The sequence below is a fragment of the Mirounga angustirostris genome, unplaced genomic scaffold, assembly GCF_029215605.1.
Source record: "Mirounga angustirostris isolate CCGP_5_RB_7025 unplaced genomic scaffold, mMirAng1.0.hap1 SCAF_12, whole genome shotgun sequence".
NCBI classification, from domain to species: domain Eukaryota; kingdom Metazoa; phylum Chordata; class Mammalia; order Carnivora; family Phocidae; genus Mirounga; species Mirounga angustirostris.
The window spans coordinates 188,874-214,491 of NW_026991720.1; the positions used below are offsets into that span (position 1 = coordinate 188,874).

Here is a 25,618-nt window from a genome sequence, read left to right on the forward strand (position 1 = left end):
CATCGGGGGCTACCACACCTCAAGCAAGGCCAGTGCCAGAGGTGCAGAAACAAGGCCACTGGTCTACCATATCAGGCACCCGTGGGAGAACCCCTCCTCCAGCCCTGAGAACACATAGGCCCCCCTGCAAGGAAAGTGGGAAAATTCCTGGGAGAGTGGGCATTTACCCAAAACAGACAGTACCCGCCCATCCCAACATCAGTGGGAATTTGGAACAAGGTAAGAACAGTCAGAATTAAAGAACATTTTGTTGTGCATTCATTCCATCTGTACGGTATATAATTCTGCCTCTCATACAATACTGATTTTGTCCTCCACTGGGTCAAGATGACCTTTCAGGTTCTCAAGCCTCCCAAATTGGCCATACTTCTTGATTTCTCTGATGCTCTCAGCACATTTGTTTTTCCTTGGTGCTTCTGAGATGCTTCCTCTCTCCATCCTTGATCTCTCACTCATAACCATTCTTCTTAACCTGTCACATGTAGGTGTCTACTCCTCCAGTGTCTCCCAGAGGAAGCCAACTCCTCCTTCTCCCATTAGCTTGCGTCTCATTACCTTCACACTTACTTCCCGTGATATGAACTCCTACACGGGAACACACCTTGTGTCTTGTCCTGAACCCAATGTATTAATGTTTAGAGTGTGGGCCCTCAACAACAAAACATGTATGCATGCATCAATGATCTTGATTCTTATAGCCACCCTCTGAGGTGGAAGGCAGGTATCCTTATTCTCATTTACAAATAGACATATAGGGCGCCTGGGTGGCTCAGATGGTTAAGCGTCTGCCTTCGGCTCAGGTCATGATCCCAGGGTGCTGGGATCAAGTCCCGCATCGGGCTCTCTGCTCCTTGGGGGCCTGCTTCTCCCTCTGCCTCTCTCTCTCTGTCTCTCATGAATAAATAAAAAAAAAAAAATAGACATATAGCTCAGAGAAGTCCCTTGACTTGTCCAGGGTTGAATAGTGAGTAAAAAGAATCTTTACCAAATTGGTCCCAAGGTCAATGAGCTTCCAGACCCCACACTGCATCCACCTAGAGCATCTGGATCTTGGCCTCTAACACTGCTCCCCACCAGAGAGAATGATAGATGATAGACAGGTAGACAGACGATAGATAGATGACTGATAGATATTAATGGATACATGTGGGGAGGGGTAAGGGTGGTCAGAGAGGACACAAATGATAAAAAGCCAATGGGGTAAAACTTTAATAGCTGAATCTAATTAAAGGGTAAAAGGGTACTCTTTGTACTCTTCTTATTCTACCTTTTGTGTAAGTTTGAAGTTATTTTCACACAAAAAGTTAAAACCACAACGAAAATACCTGTTTCACTTTTCATTTCTAGGTGCTTTTCCATTTGCTGGAGAGCAACTAGCTCTAATGCTAAAGTAATCCTCCGGGATGTTAGGAGCTGGCAGGATGCTTCCGGAAATGCCCATTTCTGTCTCAGGTCCCTCTGGAGCAGCCACTCTGGAGGACAGAATGGCTTTGCTGGCTCGACTCAGGCAGGACCCCCCGCCACGGGGAGTCTGCCCACACCCAGATGCACTCTAATTTTCTTCCTAAGTTTCAGTTGCTCCACCCCAACCCCACTGGCTTCGAAGGCAGCAAACCCACCCTAACTGGGTTTCTTGACATTTTCTTGGGCGTCTTTAGCTTATTGTTTAACAAGTGGGACATAAGTAGGTGCAAACCCGTGGAGGTTCGCGCCTGGAGCCCTGTTTCCCCGTTCCCAGGGAGGGTCACTCCCAAGTCGCTCCTCCCCTGATGTCTCCACTCGGAGTCTGGCTGGCACCGCAGGCCCTTCGCACACCTGCGCTCGTCTCCCCACCGCTCCTCCAGCCGCGCAAGGCGCGGGGTAAGGCTGGAGGGGGTGGGCCGCGGCAGGGGGGGCGCCGGGCGCCGACGCGGGTCGGAGGGAGGGAGCTCGGCGGCCCGGGGGGCGGGTAGAGCGCGCGGGGCTGGGAGGGGAGGAGCTGGGGCGCCGGGAGGAAGACCCAGGGAGACCCGGGTCCGCGGGGAGGAAGGGGCGCGGGGCGGGGCCGCGGGCGCGGGGGGCGGAGCCGGCGGGGAACTAGGCGGCTGGCCCACGCGCTCCGGCGGCCCCGCGGCAGCTGCAGGGCGCGGGGCGCTCCGACCGCCGGCGCCGGGGTGCGCGCCCGCGGCTCGGCCCACGTCGGCCTCGGCCAGCCGCGATGAGGGCGCCCGCGCTGCTGACCTGCTGTGGCTGGCTGCTCGCCCCAGTGAGTGCGTCCCGCGACCCCCGCGCTCCCTGCCGCCCGACACGCGTCCGCCCTCCGCGGAGGGGAGCGCGGCTCGCGCCGGCCGCGCTCCCCTCCCGCGTCCGGGCCCGGGGACCCTCGCCCGCCGGAGTCGGGGGCCGGGGTCGGGGCCGGGGTCCCGTCTGCGGAGCGGGTCACAGCCAGGACTCGGGCGGGGAGCATGCGTCTGTCGGCTCCGTCTGCCTCCCGGGTCTGCCAGAAGCAGGGTCCAGTTTCCTCCAGGACGCCGGGCAAAGAGGAGCTGGTTTCGGCCGCCTCCTCCCGAGGCGTGGGGCTGGCGGGGCCGGGCCGTCGCGGCGCCCGAGGGGGCCGGGGCCGGGGCTAGGCCCCCTGCGCGGGCTGCGCCTCGGAGCTTGCCTGGTCGCTCCTGGGACTGTCCCGGGTTGTACTTGCTTGAGTGCGCTTGGGGGACACGGCGTGGCTGAGCAGGTTTCCTTGGAAATGCCCTGGTTCCCTCGCCCTTGCTGGGGAACGCGTATCACACTCAGCCGCGGCTCGTGGAAGGGCTGCGCGGCGGGACTCTCGATTCTCGGAAGTCTTCCCTGTGCTCGAAGGCAGTGGTCAGCCCGGTGCTTGCCTTCCTCGCACGCCGAAGCCGGGCTTGCTCGGCCGTCCGACCGCAGCCGCATCACCGGCCCCCGACTCAGCCCCTCGGAGGCTGTGAAGCGAAGGACAGGGCTGTGTAGGGAGGTTGTCCCTGCGGAGCGAATCTCGCGATTTAGGGCGTGAGAACCTACGGAACGCGCTCGCCTGGTGTGGGGGCCACCGGGTCTGTCCTCCCTCGGAGGAATGGAGGTTTAAGAAGACCCGTGTTGGGCGCCTGGGTGGCTCAGTCGGTTGGGCGACTGCCTTGGGCTCAGGTCGTGGTCCTGGAGCCCCGGGGTCGAGTCCCGCGTCGGGCTCCCTGCTGGGCGGGGGTCTGCTTCTCCCTCTGACCCTCCCAACCCTGCCCCCTCTCATGTGCTCTCTCTCCCTCATTCTCTCTCTCTCTCAAATAAGTAAGTAAAATCTTAAAAAAGAATTGTAAGAAGGCCCTTGTTACTAATTTTAATGCTCTGAAAGATCTAGTTTGTTAGACGTACCGGGAATTATTCTGGCTAATGCAGCTTTGATTTCTAAGAGTTCCCAAAGTAAGTCATTGCTCTGCATATTAAAGAATATCAGGAACCATAGTGTCTTTTTATACCTTGACAAACATTTTTTAAGTCAACATAATTTTCCCAATTCTGAAACTTGTCCATATGGAAAAGTATAGTCTGTTTGAAACCAGGAGTTTCTAACAGTTGGTGGTTGTCCAGTAATGAGCCTGGGGGGAGGAACTTGGTGTCTTTTTAAAAATGAGGGTAAATGTGGCAAAAGTATCAGCGTTTAGTTCTTTTAATTCTGTTTAGGAACTTTATTCCTGGTGAGAGTCCTAATTAAGCATGTTGATAGTGGGGTAATTAAATACAGGTGGCCATAACATACCCAGAGTATGATAGTCTTACAGGAAAAGTAAAATTTTGTTCAGACACAGGAGGGGTGAGTACTTGGGGTGGGGAGAAATAAAAAAAAGAATGTTGGATTTTCGTAAAAACAAAGATCAGAGACTGTTTTCTTCTAAGACTGAAATGTGCAGTTTTGTCTTTTGCACACATTAATAGGCAACACTAATCACTATCTGTGCCACAACTTTAGTTCCTATGACAGATCACGATGGGAAGTCACCCACCTCTTGTTAGTGGCAGCCGTGGTGATAACACCCAGCTCTCTCTTCCTCTCACTACTTACCCCTCTAATCTTTTTGAAAATCTTCTTCGCACCAAATTCTGAAGTTTCAGATGTGACCTGCAGGCTCTACAAATAAAGTTATCCTGTTAGAGGGGCGCCTGGGTGGCTTAGTCGTTAAGCGTCTGCCTTCGGCTCAGGTCATGATCCCAGGGTCCTGGAATGGAGCCCCGCATCGGGCTCCATGCTCGACAGGAAGCCTGCTTCTCCCCTCCCACTCCCCCTGCTCGTGTTCCCTCTCTTGCTGTGTCTCTCTCTCTGTCAAATAAATAAATAAAAATCTTAAAAAAAAAAAATTATCCTGTTAGAGCCCTGTTCAGTGAGTGCAGAGGCTGTCCTTAGATGAGGCGTGCTGGCGTCTGGGAATAGCATGTGGTCATTAAAAATAGTCTTATGAGTAGACAGGTATGTACTTTAATTAAATCAAGGGCTATGAAATGGAGGACTCAAATATTGAAAGATCATTGGATTAAAAAACTCTACTGCTGCCAAATTAGTACCAACAACATACTATGTATTATGTTAGTAAGTTGTTTTCCTGCTCAGAAAAAAATTTTTCTATTAGGTTTATATTTGTGTTATGAGTCCTTTACAAAGTAATTTTTTTTTAAATAACCATGCCAGAAATATGAAGGTGATTGCTTTTAAGTAGGTGTTATTTGGGGAACAGCTTAGAACCATGAGCTGTTTTGTTTTGTTTTATTTTGTAGAAGTGTTGTTTAACTTTCCTCTTACAGTGAAATTTTTAGTTACTTCCATTTTTTTAAACCTTGACCAGGTGACCAGTCTTCACCCAGAATGTCGATTTCATCTGGAAATACAGGAGGAAGAGACAAAATGTGCAGAGCTTCTAAGGACTCAAACAGAAAAATACAAAGGTAAGGTAGCGGCTTGGCGAGTACAGCAGTCTCAGTTGGATAAGCTGACAGGCAAATAGCTCACGCCTCACTCTAAAAATTGAGTTTTAAGGTAACCTGCATTTTCAAAAAAAAAGTCTGTTTCCACTGTTTTTTAAGGAACTGCTGGTAAAACTCATATGAATATTGGGGGCCGGGGAATCCTTCCCATAATAAACCTTTTAAAAGAAAGCTTTTATCCTTAACAGTAACAATAGCCATGGTTTGACATAATAGCAACAGTTACTAAAATAATTTCATGGGCATTGTTATGCTTTGCAAAAGCAACTCCCATTTTCCATGGAATGAGTATTTATCTGATTTCTTGCACTTAAAAATTTTAGTCACATCACAGATGATTTTAATCCAGTTAATAATGGTGGAAACATCAGAAATCAAATAGGGAAATGAGACTTTTGTTTTCCTGAAGACAGACCTATTGTGAATACAGTGAATTTGCTCATTTTATTTTCTCCAGGTCAAAGAGCACATGCTGGGGCACATGCACTCCAGCCAGGCACATTCACAAGTCTATAAATTCAGAAGGTTCTGTGATAGCCCCCAAATTATAACAGTAGCAAAAACCTTTGTCTTTCATCTCCATTCATTTTCAAGACAAAAGTTAAAATCAAAGTAAGACTATGTGTTAAAACAGGTTATTGTCCTGCAGAGGGACTTGAGACCAGAAGTTACGCACATAAGCTTTGTTCTAGACCAGCACTGCCTAGAAGAAATAGTATGTGAACCACATAGATAATTTTTAATATTCTAGTTGCCCCATTAAAAAAGTAATAAAGTGAAATTAATTTTAATATACTTTATCCAAAAATATCCAAATCGTTATCATTTCAACTTGTAATCAATATAAAACATGGATGAGAAATTTTGAATTTTTTTTATACTGGGTCTTAAAAATCCAGCATTTGATTTGCACTCACAGAACATCACAATGTGGACCCACCACGTTTCAGGGACTCGCAGCCCCCAGTGGCTCCCACGCTGGACAGTAGGGCTTCAGACGGCTACTGAAATAGGGATCCTGTCCTTTCTGGTCCCCTGTGGACCCTCCACTTCCTCAGCTGAAAAATGACGTCTCTGACCCCAGGATTCCTCCAGCCTTAAAGATCTGTGATTTTTGTAATGCATACACCGCATCTTCCAAATGGTCTGGTAGAGCTCTGACCAGGGAAAGGCAAATGAAGTAGATCAGCTCCACAGCTAAGGTGGACCGAGTGTCAATCCTATGCAAAGCCATGTGCTGACCATTAGCCAGCTCTGAGGAGAGATGAGACACGGGTCCTGCCACCCAGGGCCTTGAGACCAAACAATCTTCATGGCCACTGAGGTCTGTTACCTTCAGTGAAAATTAAGAGACTTAGGAAAAATAAATGCAGAGGAGCCAGACTTTAGAATCGTTTGGTAAGTGGCCAGTGAACCCAGATCCCAGCAGCACCATCCATGAGACCTCCTGCATGGAGACGGGTGGGCCAGCATGCTGTCTGCTACATCCTCAGTAGGTGACCCTTGGCCGTCCGAAGACTCCTGGGGACTGGGAACTCTACCCCTCATGCCATCATTGCTGGTCAGGTCGTTGACGTGCTCTGAGGCTGCCCACAAGTGGTGTTCACTCACTGGCATTAACTGTTCCCCTGGAGCAGCAGTGAACAGAACCACTTCTTCACGGGATTTCATCTTCCAGTGTCTGAAGGGCATTCATAGGCTCCGTGGGACCTCACGCTGCCCATTACTGCCACCTGCTCCCGGACATACTTCCCAGGCCCTCTGCCACAAGCCGTGGACACACACAGACACTCCCAAAATGGGGAAGGGAGGAAGAGTGCAATTGACATTGCTGGCATGTGGTCATAAAGAAAAAGCAGACAAGCTGTACTCGGTTTTATTACTCTTGGTGGATCCCTCACAGACGGCGCGCCTGTCCCTAGCCTGCAGCTGGACAGCTTCTCCCCTTCCCTTGCTCCTCTCACAGTTGATGTTTTAGGGAAAAGCTCCTGGAATACTTCGTGCTTCTTTCTTGTTCTTCTTTATTTCCCACATTCATCAAGAACATTTTGTTAACAAGTAGAACACTGGCACTATTTCAGTGGGCAACAAGGAATACTTAACACTTAAAAAACAGCATATGGCTCCTGACTTTCCCTCAGAGGAATCCCCTCACAGTTGGCCTGGGCTTGGCTGGAGAGTGGACAGCGCAGGGCGGAGGGGCCTTGTGCCCGCGACTCACTTGACAGGTGCTGTGTGATGAGAAATGGGATGAGTTCAGGGAAGTTAAGTTTTCTGCCATTATGAAATAGGGTGTTAGGATCACCACAATCAGGGGCTTTTTTTATACATGAAAGAATCTTTATTACCGGTTACCTCGCATAGATGGAGTGTGGCATTAGTTCACTCAAAACAATGTCCTTTTAGTTTTACTCTGTTCCAAAGACACAGGTCTCACCCCTAGTCGCTGGCCAACCCTTCATGAGGATAAGGTGTCGGCCTGTGGGAGAGCTGATGGCCTTGTGGCTGGGCAGGGGTGACACATGGGGCAGTGGGGATGTTGGGGACTGTCTCCTTACAACCCTCGGCTGTTACTTTGAGGAAATGCAGGTTCCAAATTGCCCAGCTTTGTATTTTCAGAGAATATCCAAAATGCAAACTTTACCTAAAATATTCCGATTTCTTAAAAGTTTACAACTAGTTCTTTAAAAAAAGTTTTGCAGGAGACCGGCAGACCTCCTGCAGGACAGGCAGGCAGATCCTGTGAGCTGCCGATTGCTCTCTCCGGGATGGCTGGACCACTCAGGCCTATCCCCACCATTGGACAGCACCTCATAGTACAAAGATGGGTCAGGACATCTTAGATATTCAGTAGAGTCTTTGTCACAAGTACCTCCTGCCTCGGTTCAGTTTCTCAGGGGTGATCTGTATGTGACCCACATCAGACAGCTGGATGGCAATATCTAAGGGCAAAGTCTTTGAAAATCACTAGTTCACCTTGACATCAGCTTAAGCAGAAAGAACATGGTAGTTTTAGATGAAGGCTGTAAAAGATCTTCCTTGTTTGGAGTGGTGGAGAATGATGTCACTCAGTTTTCTTGCAATGACAAGTATCAGTCCTGGACATTTTCCTATATTGAAGGCTCTTATTACTAATATTAGCTCTATAGCCAGAATATCTGCATGTGACTCATTTCACCTTTTGACTTGCAGGAAGAGCCTGCTACCAGGCCAGCCGTCCTTCAGGAGAAAAGTGGCAGTGTGACTGGGTTTAGGCCTGGCCACCCTTCAGCTTTCTGTAAAGAGGGACAACTTGTGTTCTAAATTCCTTTTTTTTCCTTTTTACTCGTTGGAATATGCATGGCTCAAATGCCAGAGATATAAATAGTAATAAGTTACCAAAATAAAGATACTGTAGACGAGGTAAACCAGAAGCAGTAAGTGAAGGCATTCTGACCGGATGAGAGGAAAGTTGTACATTTGCTTCATGAAATTAAAAGCGAGAGGGTCTGTAGTGCATACTTTTAAATTCTGTAGGATTAAGAAGTTGGTGTGAAAACAGAAACCAGGAAAAACTAGTTTTCAATTTAGCAAGGTAATGCGTATAAATCCAACGAGGAGTTCTTTTTATTATGTGCTGAATCTAAAGCAAATGCAAACACATAAATCCAGTCAAAAGACAATTTCAATTCTAAACCCTTTTAAAGAATTCACTGTATAAGAAAGAAAAGCTTAGGAGGTATTTAGGCTTTGTCATTTAATGCTGATTCATGGATAAGACTAACTTAATCCTACTAATAGATATATGAGGCTCTCCAAGGCCACTGATGCCTAAAAACATAGCTAAAATCCGGCACTGTTCCCTAGCGGCAGCCTGTGCCGACCTGCAGAGGGGAGGGAATGAGTCAGCCACTCAGGCTTTGCCCAGTTTTCCTGCCTGTGCACAGAGTGGAGAGGAACTCTTATGTGACTTTGTATTATTTACGCCTAGATCTGGAGGGGCTGTGGCCTGTGTCTGGGCGGAGCAGAGGGGGACCCATATTTTCTTGACAGCTCCATATTCGGAGCTGTCCCATTAAGGTGCACGGCTGAACGAGGTATGGTGGCGAATGTTAGCTTAGGACCAGCACCATGGGAGGTGCTAGACTAAAAAACTTCCTTTTCTTTGACTTGGATCTACTTGCCAAGCGCTGTGAGGGGTTTGGACTTCCCCTCCTTGCAAGCTGACCAGTTAGCTTGCACGGTTTCATAGATGCCAAAGACTTGGGACCCTGGGTCAGAGACAGACTTGGTTGCTCCTGGCACACGGGCAGCTTGGGAGCCATGTTCACATAGTTCCCTTTTCCCAAGTCCCACGGGAGCGGTGCAGAACGGCCACGTGATGCAGTGCCCACGGCCGTCCGTGTCACAGCTGAGGAGCCCCCAGTGTCCCAAGGAGGCTGCTGGTGCCCCTGCCCAGCTTTTGCTCCGGAGAACGATGCTCTCTCATTTATTGTGCTCAGGCCAGGCGGAAGCACCGTCTCTGTCCAACAAGCCCCTTTCACAGACGTCCTCTTCCCGAGACACGCCCAGAGAGAACTGTCTCCAGCACCAGCAGAATGTCTTCTCCGCACGGCTGAGCTCCTTCTGATTCTCCACAGCATGACGGCTGTGGCCACTGCTCACAGTCCCATGTTGTGCTGGTCCTCAAGGGGGAGACGGCATCTTGCTCCCATCACAGCCCCAAGTCTTACACAGTACCTGGCATTTAAGAAGGCATTGAATAAGCTTTTGCTGAACACATTAATGAAAATTAAAAATTAAGTGATATATGCACATGGGAGGAAAACCATTCAAACACACATCTAATAACAGGTATTTCCCACTGCAGACCTCCAGCGCCCTCCCTGGAGACAGCCTCTCCCTTATCCCCCCGATGAGGCATGCACACACAGGACACACACTCACCCTGCTCCTCGCTTCTCTCCTACAAATGGAAGCCACGTACCGTAGGCCCTTATGCTCCGGTCTGGACTTTGTGTTTCTTTTTTGTTTTTAACTTCAGCAGTATATTTGGAGACAATTCTTTATCGGTTTAAATATTCTGCTAAGAGCTGTGTAGTATTCTAACATATTTCATTATCTGTCCCAGGCTCCTGGGCTTTTAGGTAGCTTATAAGCCATGCTCTAGTGACAGCATTTGTTTATGTGAATAAAAATATTTCACCAGCATTTGAGGATGGACTTCAAGCCACTGATCACGAAATCATATCACCAAATAACATCATTTTCACAGCGTTCTTATTTCTGTGATTGTTGTGTCACATAAAATAAAAGTAATTACATCCCATTTTACATCCAGTCTTTCCCTGCACTTTTCATCACAAAGGGAACTAGACAGTTTCATGAATGGGTTCCCTCTCAGAAAGTGAAGTGGGGAAGGTGTCTCCTCTTCTGCAAACTCTTCTTGGACGCACACCAGGCGGGGGTGCCTGTTTCTGCCACTGTGGCCCGTGCAGAGCCCTGCTGTCGCGTGCATCGTCTGCTCGGAGATTGTCCTTCTCCCTGTGGAGCATGAGCTCTTGTAGAGCAAGTGCTGTGTCGATGGCTTTCTATTCCTGGTCCTCAGTGGACACGCAAGTCGAGGCATAAACAGAGTACCCACCGTCTTCTATCCATGTGGGTCTGAAGGGAGCCATGCTGGGAGTCAGGGGCACAGCCAAGGAGTAGGCAGCTGCCCTTCTGAGTCAGGGTGATGCCAGACCCCTGTTTCCTCCCTTTCCCTTTCCCTCTGATGCAAGTAGGCCCTTGTTCTAGGCCAAACATCTCTGTGGCCAATAAGTTAAAGAGACTGATGTGTTTTTTCCCTTAGGACTGGGTCTTTTGTTTTGTAACTAGGTTTCTCCTAATTCTAAACTCCTTAAAATCAACTAGTAGCCTTGGATATTTAAATAACCAATAATTATTTATCAAGTTTTCTGAAAGTAATGACTTAAAATTTACTTTTTACGGGAAATGAATCTCACTGAAAAAAATTCTACCCTGAATTAAATTTTTGTGTTTAGACTCCTACCGGGAATCATAAACAAGAAATCCATTTCTAGCAGATAGGGCGTCTGCACACCTAGAAGCCACGGTGATTGCTGATCTTGTTTGGAAGAAGAAAGCTGTAACCTGACACTCTGTTAAATCACAGGAAGGGACTTCCAAGTGGACTCACACTGCCCTGGTTTGGACCAGGTTAGCTTCTCTGTCCTTTCTCCTAAGGCCGGCCAAGTCTCTGCTGCTGGTGACCCCAAGACTCAGCTCAGCGGCTGGTTGACCGTCTGCACTGCTTCTGCCCCTTCGCTTTGTGTGCTCCCTCCTTAGCTCAGATTTCCTCCTCCCTCTGGATTCTCACCGCAGTGGGGGCACATTCTGCTGCTTTTCGGGTTAGTGGGAATTGGGTCTCCTCTTTAGATGACCCCTGGCAGCACAGGTTCTCATTCCACCGACATTTTGTGATCTGTGCTGTGTTTACAGGCCGGAGTTTCTGCAGCCTGCCGCCTCTGGGGCCTCCTCCCTTGGCACGGGAGCGCTGTGTGGAGGCTCCGAGCCCCAGGCACTTCTGCTGTGTGCACTGCATGGCAGACACAGCCCTGGTCTCCTCCTGGGCTCCCCCGGCTGCCATGGCCGCGGGGCTGGTGCTCCCGTGTGGAGGGTGGGCTCCGCTACCACATGACCTCTCACCTTCGAGGTGGCTTTGGGTCTTGCCTGTTTTTGATTGCTTGGGCAGGTGGCAGCCCTTCCTGACAGGGACTTGGAGTTGTGAGCTGTTCCGTTGCAAGACTTTCTCGAGTTTTCTGGGTCAAGCACCAGGGACTGCCTCAAAATGTGGCCAAAACCAGAGCCTCTGGTTTTGAGTGGTTGCCTTGTAGCACAGAATGAGTGAGAACGAGGCTGTGCTGTTGTCGTGGCTGAGGCATCAGCTGATTCTGTCTTGCATTAACTTTTGCAGCATGTTTTTATTAAGTGTATACCAAGAGGGAAGGTGTGGTCGGGGCATGATCACCCCTGGGAACCCCGAATCACGTCCCCAGTGGCAATGCTGTGGCTTAGCAGAGACAACAGGGCTTGGAGTCGAGAGACAGTAGGATTTCCGAGGGGCAACCAGAGAATGTGAACATACAATAACATCAGTTTGCTTGGAACCAGAAACCGACAGTGAGGACTTGGGGCATCCTTCCTCAGAGATAAGGCAGAAACAGGATGGGCAGGAAAATGCTTTTTGATCATAAGCTAATCGGTGACCAGTAGTGTGGTAATTTACTATAAACCTCTTATGCACAGTGGTCCTGCTCAGTGACCTTGGTCTTGGTTTCCTTTTGGTCTCCTGTGTCCTGTGCTCAGCCCTGGGATGGATTCACTCCCACCTGGCGAAGGCCTGCGGTCTCCCTTCCAGCTCCTTTTGCACCTTGGTATTGCTTTTGTCATGACAATGAACACAGGCCTTCATGCATGTTAGGCATGGGGTCCCGTCGCAGGGCCCCTCAGCTTTTTGGCACACAAGCTTCTGCTGGAGGGACGCTTCCTGTGCAGCACAGACCTGTCTGAGAAGCACAGACTGTGCGAACCTCACAGAGCGCCAAGGGCAGAAGGAAGGCAGCCAGCGTGCCATGCGCCTGAGAGGTGGTGGGGAGGGAGATGTGCACAGAGCACTTGGCAGGGGAGCCTTCCGTCTTGATCTGGAAAGTAATCATCAGCCACCCTGTCAAGATGCATCAAAGTACAGACATTCAAGAGAGCATTCCGAGTATCTCATCCAAGTTGGTGGCAGACAGAGCCCAGGTCCCTGGACTCCTACTCAAATGCTCTTTTTACAAAGCCACATTTGGTATCTTAGAGAGAAGATGCTTTAGAAAAGGACTTTCTTCTCTTTAATGTCTGCTTCAAAGGGAAGGAAAGTTCCTTTGACAGTCCACCATCTGTGGTACCCAACCTCGCCTGCAGGTTCATTTTTAACTATCAGCACGTGCAGCCTGAGCTACCTCTTCGGATAAGGATTTCCACTCGTTTACTGTACCACTTGTGAAACCAGCATTTCCTCTCCGCTGGCCTACAGCAATGGCTTTGAGGTTTCAGGACAGGACCGTGATTGGTACCTTGTACCTCTGGCCTGAGTTTCATTATCACACCCCTGGCAGGGTCGAGTCAGTTCTCTGCTTTTCTGTGTGTGAACACGGACCCGTCCCAGGCAGCCGTGGTTTGTCTGCAGGTGGAGACCACGCAGTTGGGCACGATAAATCCATGGTGCAGAGCATTCCCAGACGTCTGCACCCCCCTGGGATGTCACGCTGACCGTGACTGCAGTCAACACTGCCCCGGCAGCCCAAGAGCTACTGACAAGGCACCTTCCTCCCCTCCCGGGCAGCAGTCACACAGCCTTTCAAATCTGTGACTTCTTTGCAGCTCCGTCCTTCCTGTAGCAGGAGGACAGAGGCCTATTTGAGAGGACAGTGGGGGTGAGTCCAGGCTGCGTAGCTCCTAGGGACAAAGGCAGCACGTTCTTCCTACTGTCCCCCCAGCACTTGTGCTCTGTCCCATGAGACTCTGGGCTCAGTGCTCGGGGACACCAAAGGATCCCCTCAAGACAGTCTCCTGGCTCCAAAACACACTACAGGGATCCAGAGGAGGGATTGTTTCCACTGGGGGCCTGGAGCTTGGAGATGCAGGGTTTGGACATGCAGCGAAGGGGGAGAAGCACCTGTTGGGTGCACAGAGCCTTAGCCCGGGCGGGGTGGGGGGCGCTGGGAACAGGGAAAGGAAAGCAGGGTTGACCCACAGCCTGGTCTGCTGAGAATAAGGAGCCTACTGAGGAGTTCTGAAAAGTGGGGTGTGTGATTCAAGCTGTGCTTCAGGAAGGCTCCAGAGGCAGACGCTTCTGAGAGGAGCAATGAGGGTGGCCCCAGGAACAGAGAAGCCGCTCAGGACCATCCCAGGTGGGAGATGGTGATGTCTGCTGTGGAGGGCGACGAGAAGAAGCGTTTCCACAGACCGATGCAGCCAGCCGCCAAACTGCAGGGCGGCGGTGACTGAGCAGGTCCCATGGAGGGACGCCGTGGGCAAGCCGCTCTGGAGCAATGCCAGACAGGCAGCGGGCTTCTCTCCGAGGAAGAGGTACCTTTGGGTGGGAGCACCAAACGTGTGTGGAAGCACAAGGCAAGAGCGGGGAGAGGGAGAGGCGGAGGGGCTGTTTTCGGCAGAAGGCCCTGCAGGCAGGAGGAGGTGAGCCCAAGGTTAGCCCTGAAGTGAGAGGAGGGCAGGGAGGGCAGGATGAGGATGGAGAGGGCTCTGTGCTGGGGACCCATAGGAGGCCGCACTCCTGGGGGGACAGGGGTGGGGGGGGTCACTAGAACCGGGGTCCAGGGCACTGACTGGTGGACCCTCTTGGGGCCTGGGGGACTGTGCCACAGCCGCCTTCTTGTCCCGCAGACCCTGCTCACAGCCGTGCCCCCCACCAAGCCTAGGAGGGCCTCCCACAAGGGCCGGTCGCAGACAGAGCCCGAGGCGCCATGGCACGTAAGCCCAGGACCAGGCGTTTCAGTGCTTGCGTTGGTTCTCACTCACGGGCTCAAACTCAGCTGGGCCATGCATGAGCATGATTTGTCATGCTCATCATAACACTGGTAGATCTATGTCCTGGAGCGATCCCGGGAAGTCACCCAAGTCCTGATCATAAATCTATGGAAGATTATCCCGGGAAAAACATGGCAGGGTTCCCTGAGCATTGACCAGCATATTCACCCCTGCCACTCTGCCCCACACGGACATTCCCATGTCCCCAAGTTGTCACAGACATTGGGACGAAGGCTTTTGAGAACTTTGAACATTGAAGGAAACAGAGGCTGTTTTGGGGCCCCTGGGTGGCTCAGTTGGTGAAGCGTCCGACTCTTGCTTTCGGCTCAGGTCGTGATCTCAGGGTGGTGAGATTGAGCCCCACGCCAGGCTCTGCACTCAGTGGAGAGTCTGCTTGGGATTCTCTCTCTCCCCCTCTGTACCCCCCACCCATATATTCCCCCCCCAAAATACAGAAATAAAATCTTTACAAAAAAAGAGGAAACAGAGGCTGTTTATGAAAGGTCATGGCAGCAAACATCTCAGTGAGTGAAAGGCATATGCATGTTGCACACGGTTTAGTGCACCCATCGGTGTTCCTAAACAGACGCCGATCTAGGGCCTACACAGGCTTCCCGAGGCCAGCTGTGTGCACGGCTGTCTGAGGAGGGGTGTGGATGTTGCTCCTGCCTTTGAGGGAGTGGCAGCCGATCCTTGGGCAGCAGGGCTGGCCAGGACTCCCACCCACAGGCATCAGATTTGCTCAGGCTCAACTTGGAAGACGTTACTGGATTTGGCATTTTTTTTTTAATATAAAGGTTCAAACTGGACCTCTTTTTGGAGAAGAGGTTAATTCTCGATTTTGAGTCTTGGTTTAACGTGAGTTCAGATCCCAGAATATGACTCTCACCAATGGAATTCATCGGTACTGCCACCCCAAATAAAATTTTCTTGCTTCCAGATGCAAAATTTCCAAGTGATCCATTTTCAAAGTGCCACCCAGGGGCAATGTCCCAGCAAATGGTATTTCCAGACCTTAGTTGTGGCTCACCTCCCGGCTACTGAGGGGGCATTACTTCATTCAGCACCCTAATTAGGCAGAATATTGGGGTTCCCTGGCATTGTTTGTAATATATTCCTTGTAGCACCCTAAATGTTTCTGGACTCCCAGGTTTGCTGCGGGGCCTGGCCTCGCTGCTGCCCAGGTATCTTGCACGCCCCCTGAGGAAGCAGCCTGGTCCCAGGGCCTCGGTCCGAGCCTTCTTAGCTGTTTCTCTCAGGGACCCAAGGCTTGACCTGCTTTGTGGACCCGGGTACAAGTCAAGGGAATGCGGAAGAGCCAGTCCTCGGGTGATGTCTCTGTTGGCGTAGTTAATCTTCCGCTGTGCTTGCTCCTGGTTAGGGCCCTCCTGGCATTGGTGACCCATGATAGTGCAGCCTCGGGGGCATAGCAGGTGCTCAGTAAACATTGGTGGAAGAAATGACTTGTTACTGTGGATGCTGAGAGGGCCTGGCTCATCTCACCTGCAAGCTATGCTATGTCAGGAAGAAAGTGCAGTTTATGATGGGACAGTGTGTTGTCTGGTTTCCACCCCCGTGGACAACTAGGTTGTCACAACACCCCATGCAGGTTCTAGCAGCTTGCCTTGCAGACCCTTCCAGAACACCCTCTGGCATGGGCTTGTCTTTCACCCACACTAACATCTTTGAGAAGAGCACGTGCGTTCGTTCTGATGTGTCCTTGCTTCGGGTGTCTCCCCTCAAAAGGCTCCTTTCCACTCTGCTTCTGCCAACAGCCATTTGTTTCATCGTTCCTGATTGCAGCATTTTTAAAACAGCATTTGGCACCATACCCAGCTCAGTGAAAACATGGAGGTAGCTTGCCTTATCTCACTGGTAAATATTTTAAGAACAAGATGTAAATACGCATCCTTAGAACAACAGGAAGAAGGAATCCCTCATCTAAATGGACTTCATCATGGCTGTTCATGTTCAGATTGACTGGGGTTCTATAGGACTGAGAGTTACAGGACGTTTGTAATTGGCCACCCGAAAAGGTGGCATCAGAGATAGCCAAAGACGAAGTCCAAAACCAAGGGAGGGACTGGCGGGGAAATTTAGGAGTGTGAGTGTGTTTTGGAGACATCAGGTCCAGTGGAGGGTTTCCCGGTGATCGTGCTCACTGTCCATGGGGCTGGGCCTCTGGACCCTGCTCATCATCACCATGCAGCTTTCTGGAGAGCGTTGTTGGCTTCAGTGGGGACTCTTGTTTACAGTAAACACTGAGGCAGCGAACCCTGGCCCAGCAGTTCTCTGCTTCTCTGCGTAGCTCCTGGTAGCAGCTGGGGGCTGACATCCATGTCTCGGGAAACAGAGACCCTGGGGTCCTTCTTATGCTGTGTGCTCAGCTCAGGCCACCAGGAAACCATGGCTGAGTGTCCAGGAATGGCAGCATTTGGGGGTGGTCTCTGAGCAGAAAGTCAAAGCAAGGTAGGGCTAAGAATATTTTTAGGTTGCTGCAGTTGTAATGGCAAGTGGTCTCTGGAAGCTCCAAGGGCAGGCTTCGGGCCGAGAGCAGAAATTGCAAGTAGCCAAGTGACAACAGGACATGCGACAAATCTTATAGTGACCTGAGGCCTCGAGGTCAGAGGGTTGCTTCAGATGTGCTGATCACCATGGGGAGAAGTCAGAGGGCCCACGTCTGGTCTTTTGAATGCTGGGTGCCCACCAGTGCCTGGCGTCTAGAGTGAGGGGAGAACTCTGGTCACAGAGTCGTCCTGTGTTCACCTGTTTGTGAGCACCTACCTGGTGAAAAAGGATAAGCCAGTGTCCCCTCAGGAAGCCTGTCTGCAGCATGGCCCTGGGGCCAGCTCTGTGGGACCAGCAGACAGGGGTCGGGCAGGAGTCGGCTTGTCTGGGGATTCAGGTCAGAACAAACGGCTGGGTTCACAGACAAAGCTCTTGTAAAAAGGGTTTGTTCCAACTCACTTGGTGAGTCATTCCATTGAGCTTTTAGTTCTTTAAAAACAGGCATGGAGGGGGGCTAGAAATGGGAAACAGATCAATGGCTTTGATGACCAAAATGAAGATAATTCATTTTTTTAAAGACCATTAAATTAGAATTTTAGAGCTCAGAGGATCCATGGACAAGTCCTAGGTGGTTGCAACGCTGTGCCTGTCGGGGCTCCTCTGGTTCTTAATTTAACTCAAGGGACTGAGAATACAGTTCACACCATCCAGACCTTCCTGGTGGCCGACAGCATGATGAGAACACCAGCTCTGTGTTGCTCCTGTCTCAGTTTTTATCGGGTTCATTCTTCTCGTACGAGAACACAGAGCGTCAAGCGGGGGTCCTTGTCTTCAAGGAATAAAAATAAGTGAGCCATGTGAAACAGAAGGTAGTAACTGCCTCAGAGGTGTTTTCGGGGCCTCTGAGATCAGTTCCCGTCAGGGCACCGGCCAAGACCACATCTCTCATCTCGGACTTTGTGCTTGTCCTCTGCCTGGGAGCTGCCCGCAGAGCAGGGGCTACGCAGACATCGGGGGCTGTGGCTGGGAGACAGAGGCCCTGCCCAATTGCACAGAGAAGTGGGGGTGGAGGTTTCAGCCAAGAGAACATGTGGGAAGACCACCAGTGCTTCTGAGGAGGTCAGCTCTGAGCCTCCCAGACCCCAGGGGCAGCGCGGGCAGATCCCCACCCGAGCCACTGAGGAAGGCTCCCTGCACACCCTGTCCTCCCAGCCTCCACCCGCTGCAGGCCGCTGGTTCAGCGTGAGCCCAAGAGAAACGAGACACATCCGCTGGGGACACCAGACTATGCCTGAGCCCAGAGTGGTCAAAAACTTGAGAGGCACAGCCTGCATCTCCTCCAGGGACAGAGACCTGCCCAGGGGGCAGCCAGGAAGAAACGGCTCTCTTTCAGATTGGATCTGGCACAGACATGTTGGTACACAAAATAATAAAGGTAGGAATCGTGGGTTTCCCTGCATGCACGGCAGGCTGCACTGGAGGTTAGCTGGGGTAACGTCTCTGTTCTCCTCTTGCGTGAGCTGATGCAGCGTGGAAACGTGCGTCCAGTGGGTATATGTCACTTTTGTTATTTAAGAATGCACACTTGGTAAAACATGTAGAATTTTAAACACATTTTTCGATTAGGTGTTTTTATTGTCATAGTAAGTAATGAGAAGTTCTGAGCAGGCAGATGGCAGCAGGATTTGGCGAGGGCTTGGACGTGTTTCCAGAGGGTCTCACGACCTGAGACAATCTCGCAGCCTCTTGAGGCAGGACCTCCTGTCCACAAAGCAGTGTTTCGCAGATGAGCTGTAAGTTTCTTCCCGACTCTGAAATTCTGCTGTCTTTAAGACTGATCGCCCGCTGACCCTGTGAATCGTCCCACTTCTTATTCTTTTCTCCCTGGCAGAGCACTGGTGCTTAGTTTAAGGGACTGATGAAGGCAATGGCAAAGGGAGTGACGAATCGGGACATTTGTTGTTGAAGTGCTATTTCCCATTCAGAGATGTCCAGTGACCCCAGAACAAAATACAGGCCACAGGGGCAGCTGTGACGCTGAGCCCCCACCCTCCACCTGCGATGGGCTCACCCCCAGAGAGCGACCCCAAAGGGGCAGCCCCTGCAGAGGCCCGAGTGTGAGCAGAGGCTGAGCCCGCCTGCCTGGCACTTCCAGGGACCCCAAGCACAAAAGCTGCCTGGTGGATTGCTGTTCCCAAGGCTGGGTGGCCCGGCTCTCTGCACCCCAGCCACCCCAGTTAAGTCACCTCAGAGGCTGTGTGGGCCAGGGGTTGGGGCACACACAGGCCATGGAATCGGGCTCTTGGGCCGGCCTGGTCCTGGTGAGAAACGCACCAGTGGCCTTTGGCGTTCTGGGGATTAAATGAGTTCTTGTGTCCACAGTGCTGTGGGCCCACAGGAGGTGGTATTTCTGTCAGCTCGACCACGACCAGCATTAACACTGTGGCACCATCTGTTTCTCTTTTAACGGTGCCACCTGAGGGGGCTGGTTGGGCACAGCTCCTGGGTTCATGGAGGGCCAGAGGAGGAGCATCAGGTGAGGAGTCCAGGAGCCCAGTTCAGCACCCAGGTGCCAGGCGCTTCGGCATCCTTGGGAGAACGGGAGGCACCGCCCCGCCTCTCGCGGGCTCACTGCCTGACCATCTCAACGTCTTCTGCTCAGTGGCTGACGGGGATCACCTCCACTTTGCAGAAGGAGAAACTGAGGTTCAGAAAGGGTATGCATCAGAAAGATCTCGGGCAGAGCTGGATGTGTTGTTTTTCTGGTCTTTCTTGAGCAAGGTTAAAAAAAATTAAAAGTAGATTAGAAGTCACTGTCTATAATGAAGGTCCTTGGACTTGGTGCTGTGTTTTCACTAAGGACTGAGGGAGGCCTGTTGAGCTGAGCTGATCCACACTGGAGGCCTTTACACTTTGTCCTCCCGCCACGAAGTAGCAGTTACTTCTCAGTGTCTCCCGTCCACCCCCTTCCATCTCCTTATTCACATGAAAACGCCCCCACTGAACTCTCAAGCCACCTGCATCAGGAGAAGAGGCAAGTGTGTGCGGGGCTCTCCTGGCTGGTCCCTGTCTTGCTGCATCAAACTGCGTCCTGGGCGTCTTCCCTCAGACAGACGTGGTGAATCTGAGTTTCACGTACGGCTCATGGAAACCAGGACAAGGGTAACCCTTCACACCAAGCCATGGAAATTCCTCTTGTGCGACTGTATGCTTTCCTCAGGGTTCTGGCTGTTACCTTCCTGCAGGAACTGCCCTTGGAGAGGCACTGACCTCCCACAAAGTCTGGTTGAGAGGTCCTCATTAGCGGGCAGGGAGGAAGAAAGGCCCCTTTGCGCGCGGAGGTGGCTCTGGGCGGGACCCCCCCGAGCACTCTATCGGCTTCCCTGCAATGTCTGATTCTGGAAGAAGCTTTGCCACTTGTGACTTTAAACTTAGATTAAGCTTTTGAATGGAGGAAGCTATTGGTCATATTTGCTCTTAAACGTGGAGGGAGGCTGCCAAATACTGCCCAGCCTGACACTTAAGTGCTAGAAAGAGTTTTCTGTCTGTCCTCTCCCCACTCCCCTGTTCCTGCAGCCCGTTCCCCACACTGTGGAGAGCCAGGAGCCCCGGATGGAGAGGCTGCCCAATGCAGGTCTCCCAGCTTCTCCTCCGCAGGCAGGGTTAGTCCCTTCCCTCCCTGTCACTACCCAGTGCTTCCCGGTGCCCACTTCGGGGACGCACCTCTGTCGCTTGATGCACGTGGGAACCAAGAGGTCCGACTCTAAGAGCCAGGCCCACCAGGGTTCCCTAAGTTGTCTGTCTCTGAGTTGATATTTGTAGGGGACTGGATTTCTCGAAGGGTAGAAAGGTAGATGGTTCTGGGCCTGGCCACTGCCTGCAGTACCCCAGGATCCTCACACAGAGGGGGCAGCATCCATGTGTGGCCATGGTCACAGCCTTGTCTGAAACATAAGCCGGGGCGTTTGCTACACGAGCACTGAGAGCCACCCCACTGTCCACACGCAGAAGTGGGAGATTTATCTCTGTCACATTGAGGCTTAAGGAAGAGGAAGACTCAGATACGTGCCTTTGGCTCCGTGCAGGGCTCTCATCATAAAGTATCTTGAACGTGGAAGACAGAAGTGAGGAGAGCATATCACCTCAGGTCCTGTGAAGGCCGGTGAGGACGGTGGCCTTCTGGGGTGAGACCAGTGACAAGCAGAGATGAGAACGTGTTCTGGTCCCAGCTCTGGACTGGAGAGCCTCCCTGTGGAGTGCAGGGTCAGGGCCGTGAGGATGAAGCTCAGCATTCACAAATCTCTTTCCCAGAGAAAGTGTAACATGAAAGGAATGAGGTTCATGTTGCGCTTTGCCTGAAAATTAGTCGATGTTTATGTCATTGAGATAATGAGAACAAAATCCAAAAACAACACATGCAGCATCATCTGCGAGAGGCCCGAGTTGCCTGGAAATACTTTGGAGAGAAAACTGGGTAAACGGGGATGAGTTTCCTTTTAATTATGGCAGATTCCTCCCCACTTGGTGAGGCTCTCCCTCTGACAAGATGATCTCAGGTAGGTCGAATTACAGCGGCCTCCTTTGGAGTTTGTCCCCTGTGCCCATATTTCAGGGACATTCCCAGGAGCATGTTCCCCTGGTAGCCTTTCCTGAACCCTGTTCATCAGTGTCCTGCATGTGCTCCCGCCAACAATGCTGTGAAGCTTGAGAAAGGTGTGCAGCGCGCAAAGAAGGCTGAGTGTTCTGAGCCGCGTCGTCTGGAGTATTGTTTACAGTGGGCACCCATGTTGCTTTTCCCTTGAAACTGGTGGGTTCACTCCAGGCAGCTTGGCTAGGCTCCCGCTGAGGGCTCTCCCTGCCCAGCTGTCCCCTCCTCGTGCAGCCTCTGGGAGACCGTGCAACACCCGTTCCTTCCCCAACCGCCTCACACGTATGCCGGCTGATGGAGCACCCAGAGGCACCGTCTCTGCGAGAACGCGGGTCTGTGCTCCAGGAACACTAGGAGAGGCAAGCTGCTGAGCAGCTATCGAGTTGGAGGCGAGAATGGCAGCTGGGTCAGCTCTGGAAATCTAGCCTGGCAGGGGTCTGTCAGCACACGTCCAGACTCTCAAAGCGGGAACCCGAGGCAAGGCTTCGGGGTGCGTCTGCGCAGGAGAAACGAGAGGCCCAATCAACAAGTCCAGACTCAAGGGAAAGCCTTTGGCTTTGTGCTCCAAGTTAAGTAATAAATACTCACTTTTGTGTTTTAAATTAACAGATGTTGGGGCGCCTGGGTGGCTCAGTCGGTTGAGCGACTGCCTTCGGCTCAGGTCATGGTCCTGGAGTCCCGGGATCGAGTCCCGCGTCGGGCTCCCTGCTCGGCGGGGAGCCTGCTTCTCCCTCTGACCCTCCCCCCTCTCATGTGCTCTCTCTCTCTCATTCTCTCTCTCAAATAAATAAATAAAATCTTTAAAAAAAAAATTAACAGATGTTGAGGGCATGAAGGGTTGTGTGTTTGAGCTGTGCTGTCATCGTCACAGACCGTGCGTGGCTAGTGCAACTGAGGAACTGAACTGTTGTTGTATTTAATCTGAATTAGTTCAGATTTAAATGAAAGGGTCACATGTAGCTGGTGGTTGCCATCGTGGAATGTGCAGTTCTAGGATTTTTTTCTCAGTTTTACATCAATGTATTCCACTTGGTTCTTTTCTTTTACTTACTGTTTTAGCTAAGAGTTCTGACTTGCGTTGACTATCAGTGTGGGAGAGCAAGGGTCCAGTCAGGTTCCTGACTTTGGTTGCACACTGTGTTTAATCATTTCCAATCATACTTGCTATTTTATTTATTTTAAAGATTTTATTTATTTATCTGAGAGAGAGAGAATGAGAGAGAGCATATGAGAGGGAGGAGGGTCAGAGGGAGAAGCAGACTCCCTGCCGAGTAGGGAGCCTGATGCGGGACTCGATCTCGGGACTCCGGGATCATGACCTGAGCCGAAGGCAGTCGCTTAACCGACTGAGCCACCCAGGCGCTCCCATACTTGCTATTTTAAACAAATGGTCTTTGTTATGTTAAAGCAGTCTCATTATATTATTTTCTTGCTTAGAGTTTTTGAAAATTGGGAATGGTTGCTAAATTTTATCAGGTAACTTTTCAGAGTCTATTGGTACGAACAAAGTTTTCTCCTTGCAGACTGACTCTGGACTTCATTACCACCATCTTAAATACCGAGGGTTGCTGCCAATGCGTCACAAAAATAAATTCCTCATGCAGGCCTAATGGCCTCGCCTGAGCCACGCTGACTTAGACCATCTAGACTACTCGCCATTTCTCAAACTAGACTTTTCTCCCAAGTGTAATGTCTTTGCTCATACTGTTCTTTTATTAGGAATGGCCCCTGCCTGTCACACTTCTGTCCCTCCTCCGATCTGCCCTCCGAGTCATGTCACAGTTGTTGGTGTACCACAGTTGATCATATAACAATCAATATTTCCTTTCTTATATAACTTCATGCTTTTCCTGGAACAATAAGTACCTCATTTTTCTGTTCCTTCATTTTCTATATATCTAGCAGTAATTAAGCATCACACTTTGTACCAGAACAACAAATTACTCTCATCACAAAGTGCTATTTCTTTCTTAGAGCATCTCCCCCTGGGTGCTCCATCCCCCTGCCTCAGTTCGCCTGGCTGCGCCTCCCACGGGTTCTGTTCTGGTTATAGGTGGCATAACCTCAGCCTCCAGAAGAACCTGGCAAGGGAAGGAAAGGTGGAGGTCGCCATGCTCAGAAGTCAAACTTGACGGGGTGCTCTTCCGTTCACCCTGTGCTTGGTGTCCTGGGTCCAGAGCCCCTCCAGTGGGCAAGCGTCACCTGTGTCTTGCTCCTCACCCTCCTGCTGGCTTGGCAGTGTCTCCCTCTGCTCTCCCTCATTACCTAGCACAGACGTATGCTTTCTATCGTCCAAGTTTATTGACCTCTCTGGCTGCTGCCCTTTCAAACTTCTTGATGTCATTTTCGTGGGATTTGGGAAGTGGAAGAGAGGAGCTTATGGACTCCTAATTGGCTCTTTCCTGGCCTCAGACTCGCCGCATATGTGAACACCTCAATACCAGCCTCTGGCCCTCATCCACACGCATCCCTGGGCCGGGCACACTGCCCTCCCCACTGGACCGTAGGTAGGAAGGCTGGTTACTCTTGAGTAACCTCTGAGTGGCCTCTGAGTCCTGCACAGCCACTGCGTGGGGGTCCAGTAAACGCACAAATAAAGAGAAGGCTTGCCAGCGATTGAAAGGATGATCCGTCGGACTCTAGGTACTTGAATCCAACCCAACTGTAATGTGAAGATTGACTCAAATGAACCCATGGATTTAATATGTCTCCATTAAGGTTTCATTATTAAAGCAGAAATTGTCATTTTTGTGGTGAAGACAGTTGAACTTTCACAAAAACCATGGCCAGTGGTCAGAATGTGCTGCTTCCCCATTGGTGGAGAGGCTCAGCCTCTGCCTGTGTTTCTCTGGAGACCTGGACACCTTGACTGGCCCCCTTGGTGGCTCTCTGTGGGGAACCCTCGCCCTGGCCAGTCTCGTCCAAGCCTCAGCAGCCACCTGTCTCCTGTGCTGAGATTGGACAGTCATTGCAGGGCCTCTCACCAGCCTGGTCTCTGCAGCCGAGGCACACACCTGGAGTAGCTAGTCACTCACTTGTACTCGATGACTTGTTCTGAATATTTCTTCGAAAGCAATGTTTCTTTAAATATGTAAGAATGTTAATATAGTATGAATGTATGCACTCATTTAATTATTGACATGTAACAGAATTTTTAGAATATATTTTCATTTTTATCTTAAAACCTTTAGAAAGTATTTTCATCTGCAAAACTTGACTTACAGCCACTTTATCAGAAGTATCTGCATTCCTGAAATAAACACTCCTGTGGTCAAACCAGGACTGTGGAGACTCCATTGGTGTTCATGTGCAGTCGCTGCACAGGACTCGGTGGCTCATGAGAGCAGACCCGTTGTTCGCTCTTTCTTCTCTAGGCTAGCACATTGCTCCTCCAGTATTGGTTTAAATGAAATATAGCACTTTAGAGGTCACAAAATAGGGTAGCAGTATCTTGGACTTGTAGTAAAAAGCCCTGCGTTCAAGTGTGGATTCAGTCACGGTTTGTATGACATTGAGAGGTCATTGCCTTTCATCTGGCATGACGGATGCGCGTTTGGACGCCTTGCACAGGGTGGGTGGTTGCTGAGGCCCAGTAAGAGATCTGGAAAATGGTTTAAGCTATAACATTATACAAATTAGGTTATCTGATACCTGCATGAGGGTAACTTAAGATTTCATCACTTAGATGCCGTCTTAACTGTTAAAATCAAGCCAACTTATCACATATTTAAATTTGCAAATTACCCTTGAAGTCAGATGCCCTAAAAGCACAAGTATACATTCATCCTGGGAACCCTAAGCTTCCAGGACTTACACAAATCCCCAGTAGGACCCATGTGATCACACTGGGGGATGCATATCAGCAGTAGAAGAGTAACTGACCATTCTATGAAAATTCAGCAGTGCACAGTACACATTAGA

General features: G+C 50.7%; 1 protein-coding gene across 2 annotated transcripts in view; it reads left to right on the forward strand.

Annotated features, from left to right (window-relative positions):
* The first annotated feature begins 2,118 nt into the window (after positions 1–2,118).
* Positions 2,119–25,618, forward strand: part of VIPR2 (vasoactive intestinal peptide receptor 2) — a 64,972-nt gene continuing 41,472 nt past the window's right edge. For both annotated transcript variants that reach the window (XM_045863951.3, XM_045863950.3), the window contains exons 1-2: positions 2,119–2,245; positions 4,830–4,929. In XM_045863951.3, the coding sequence (XP_045719907.1) occupies positions 2,198–2,245; positions 4,830–4,929 (148 nt within the window). In that variant the 5' untranslated portion in view covers positions 2,119–2,197. The remainder of the gene's footprint in view (positions 2,246–4,829; positions 4,930–25,618) is intronic.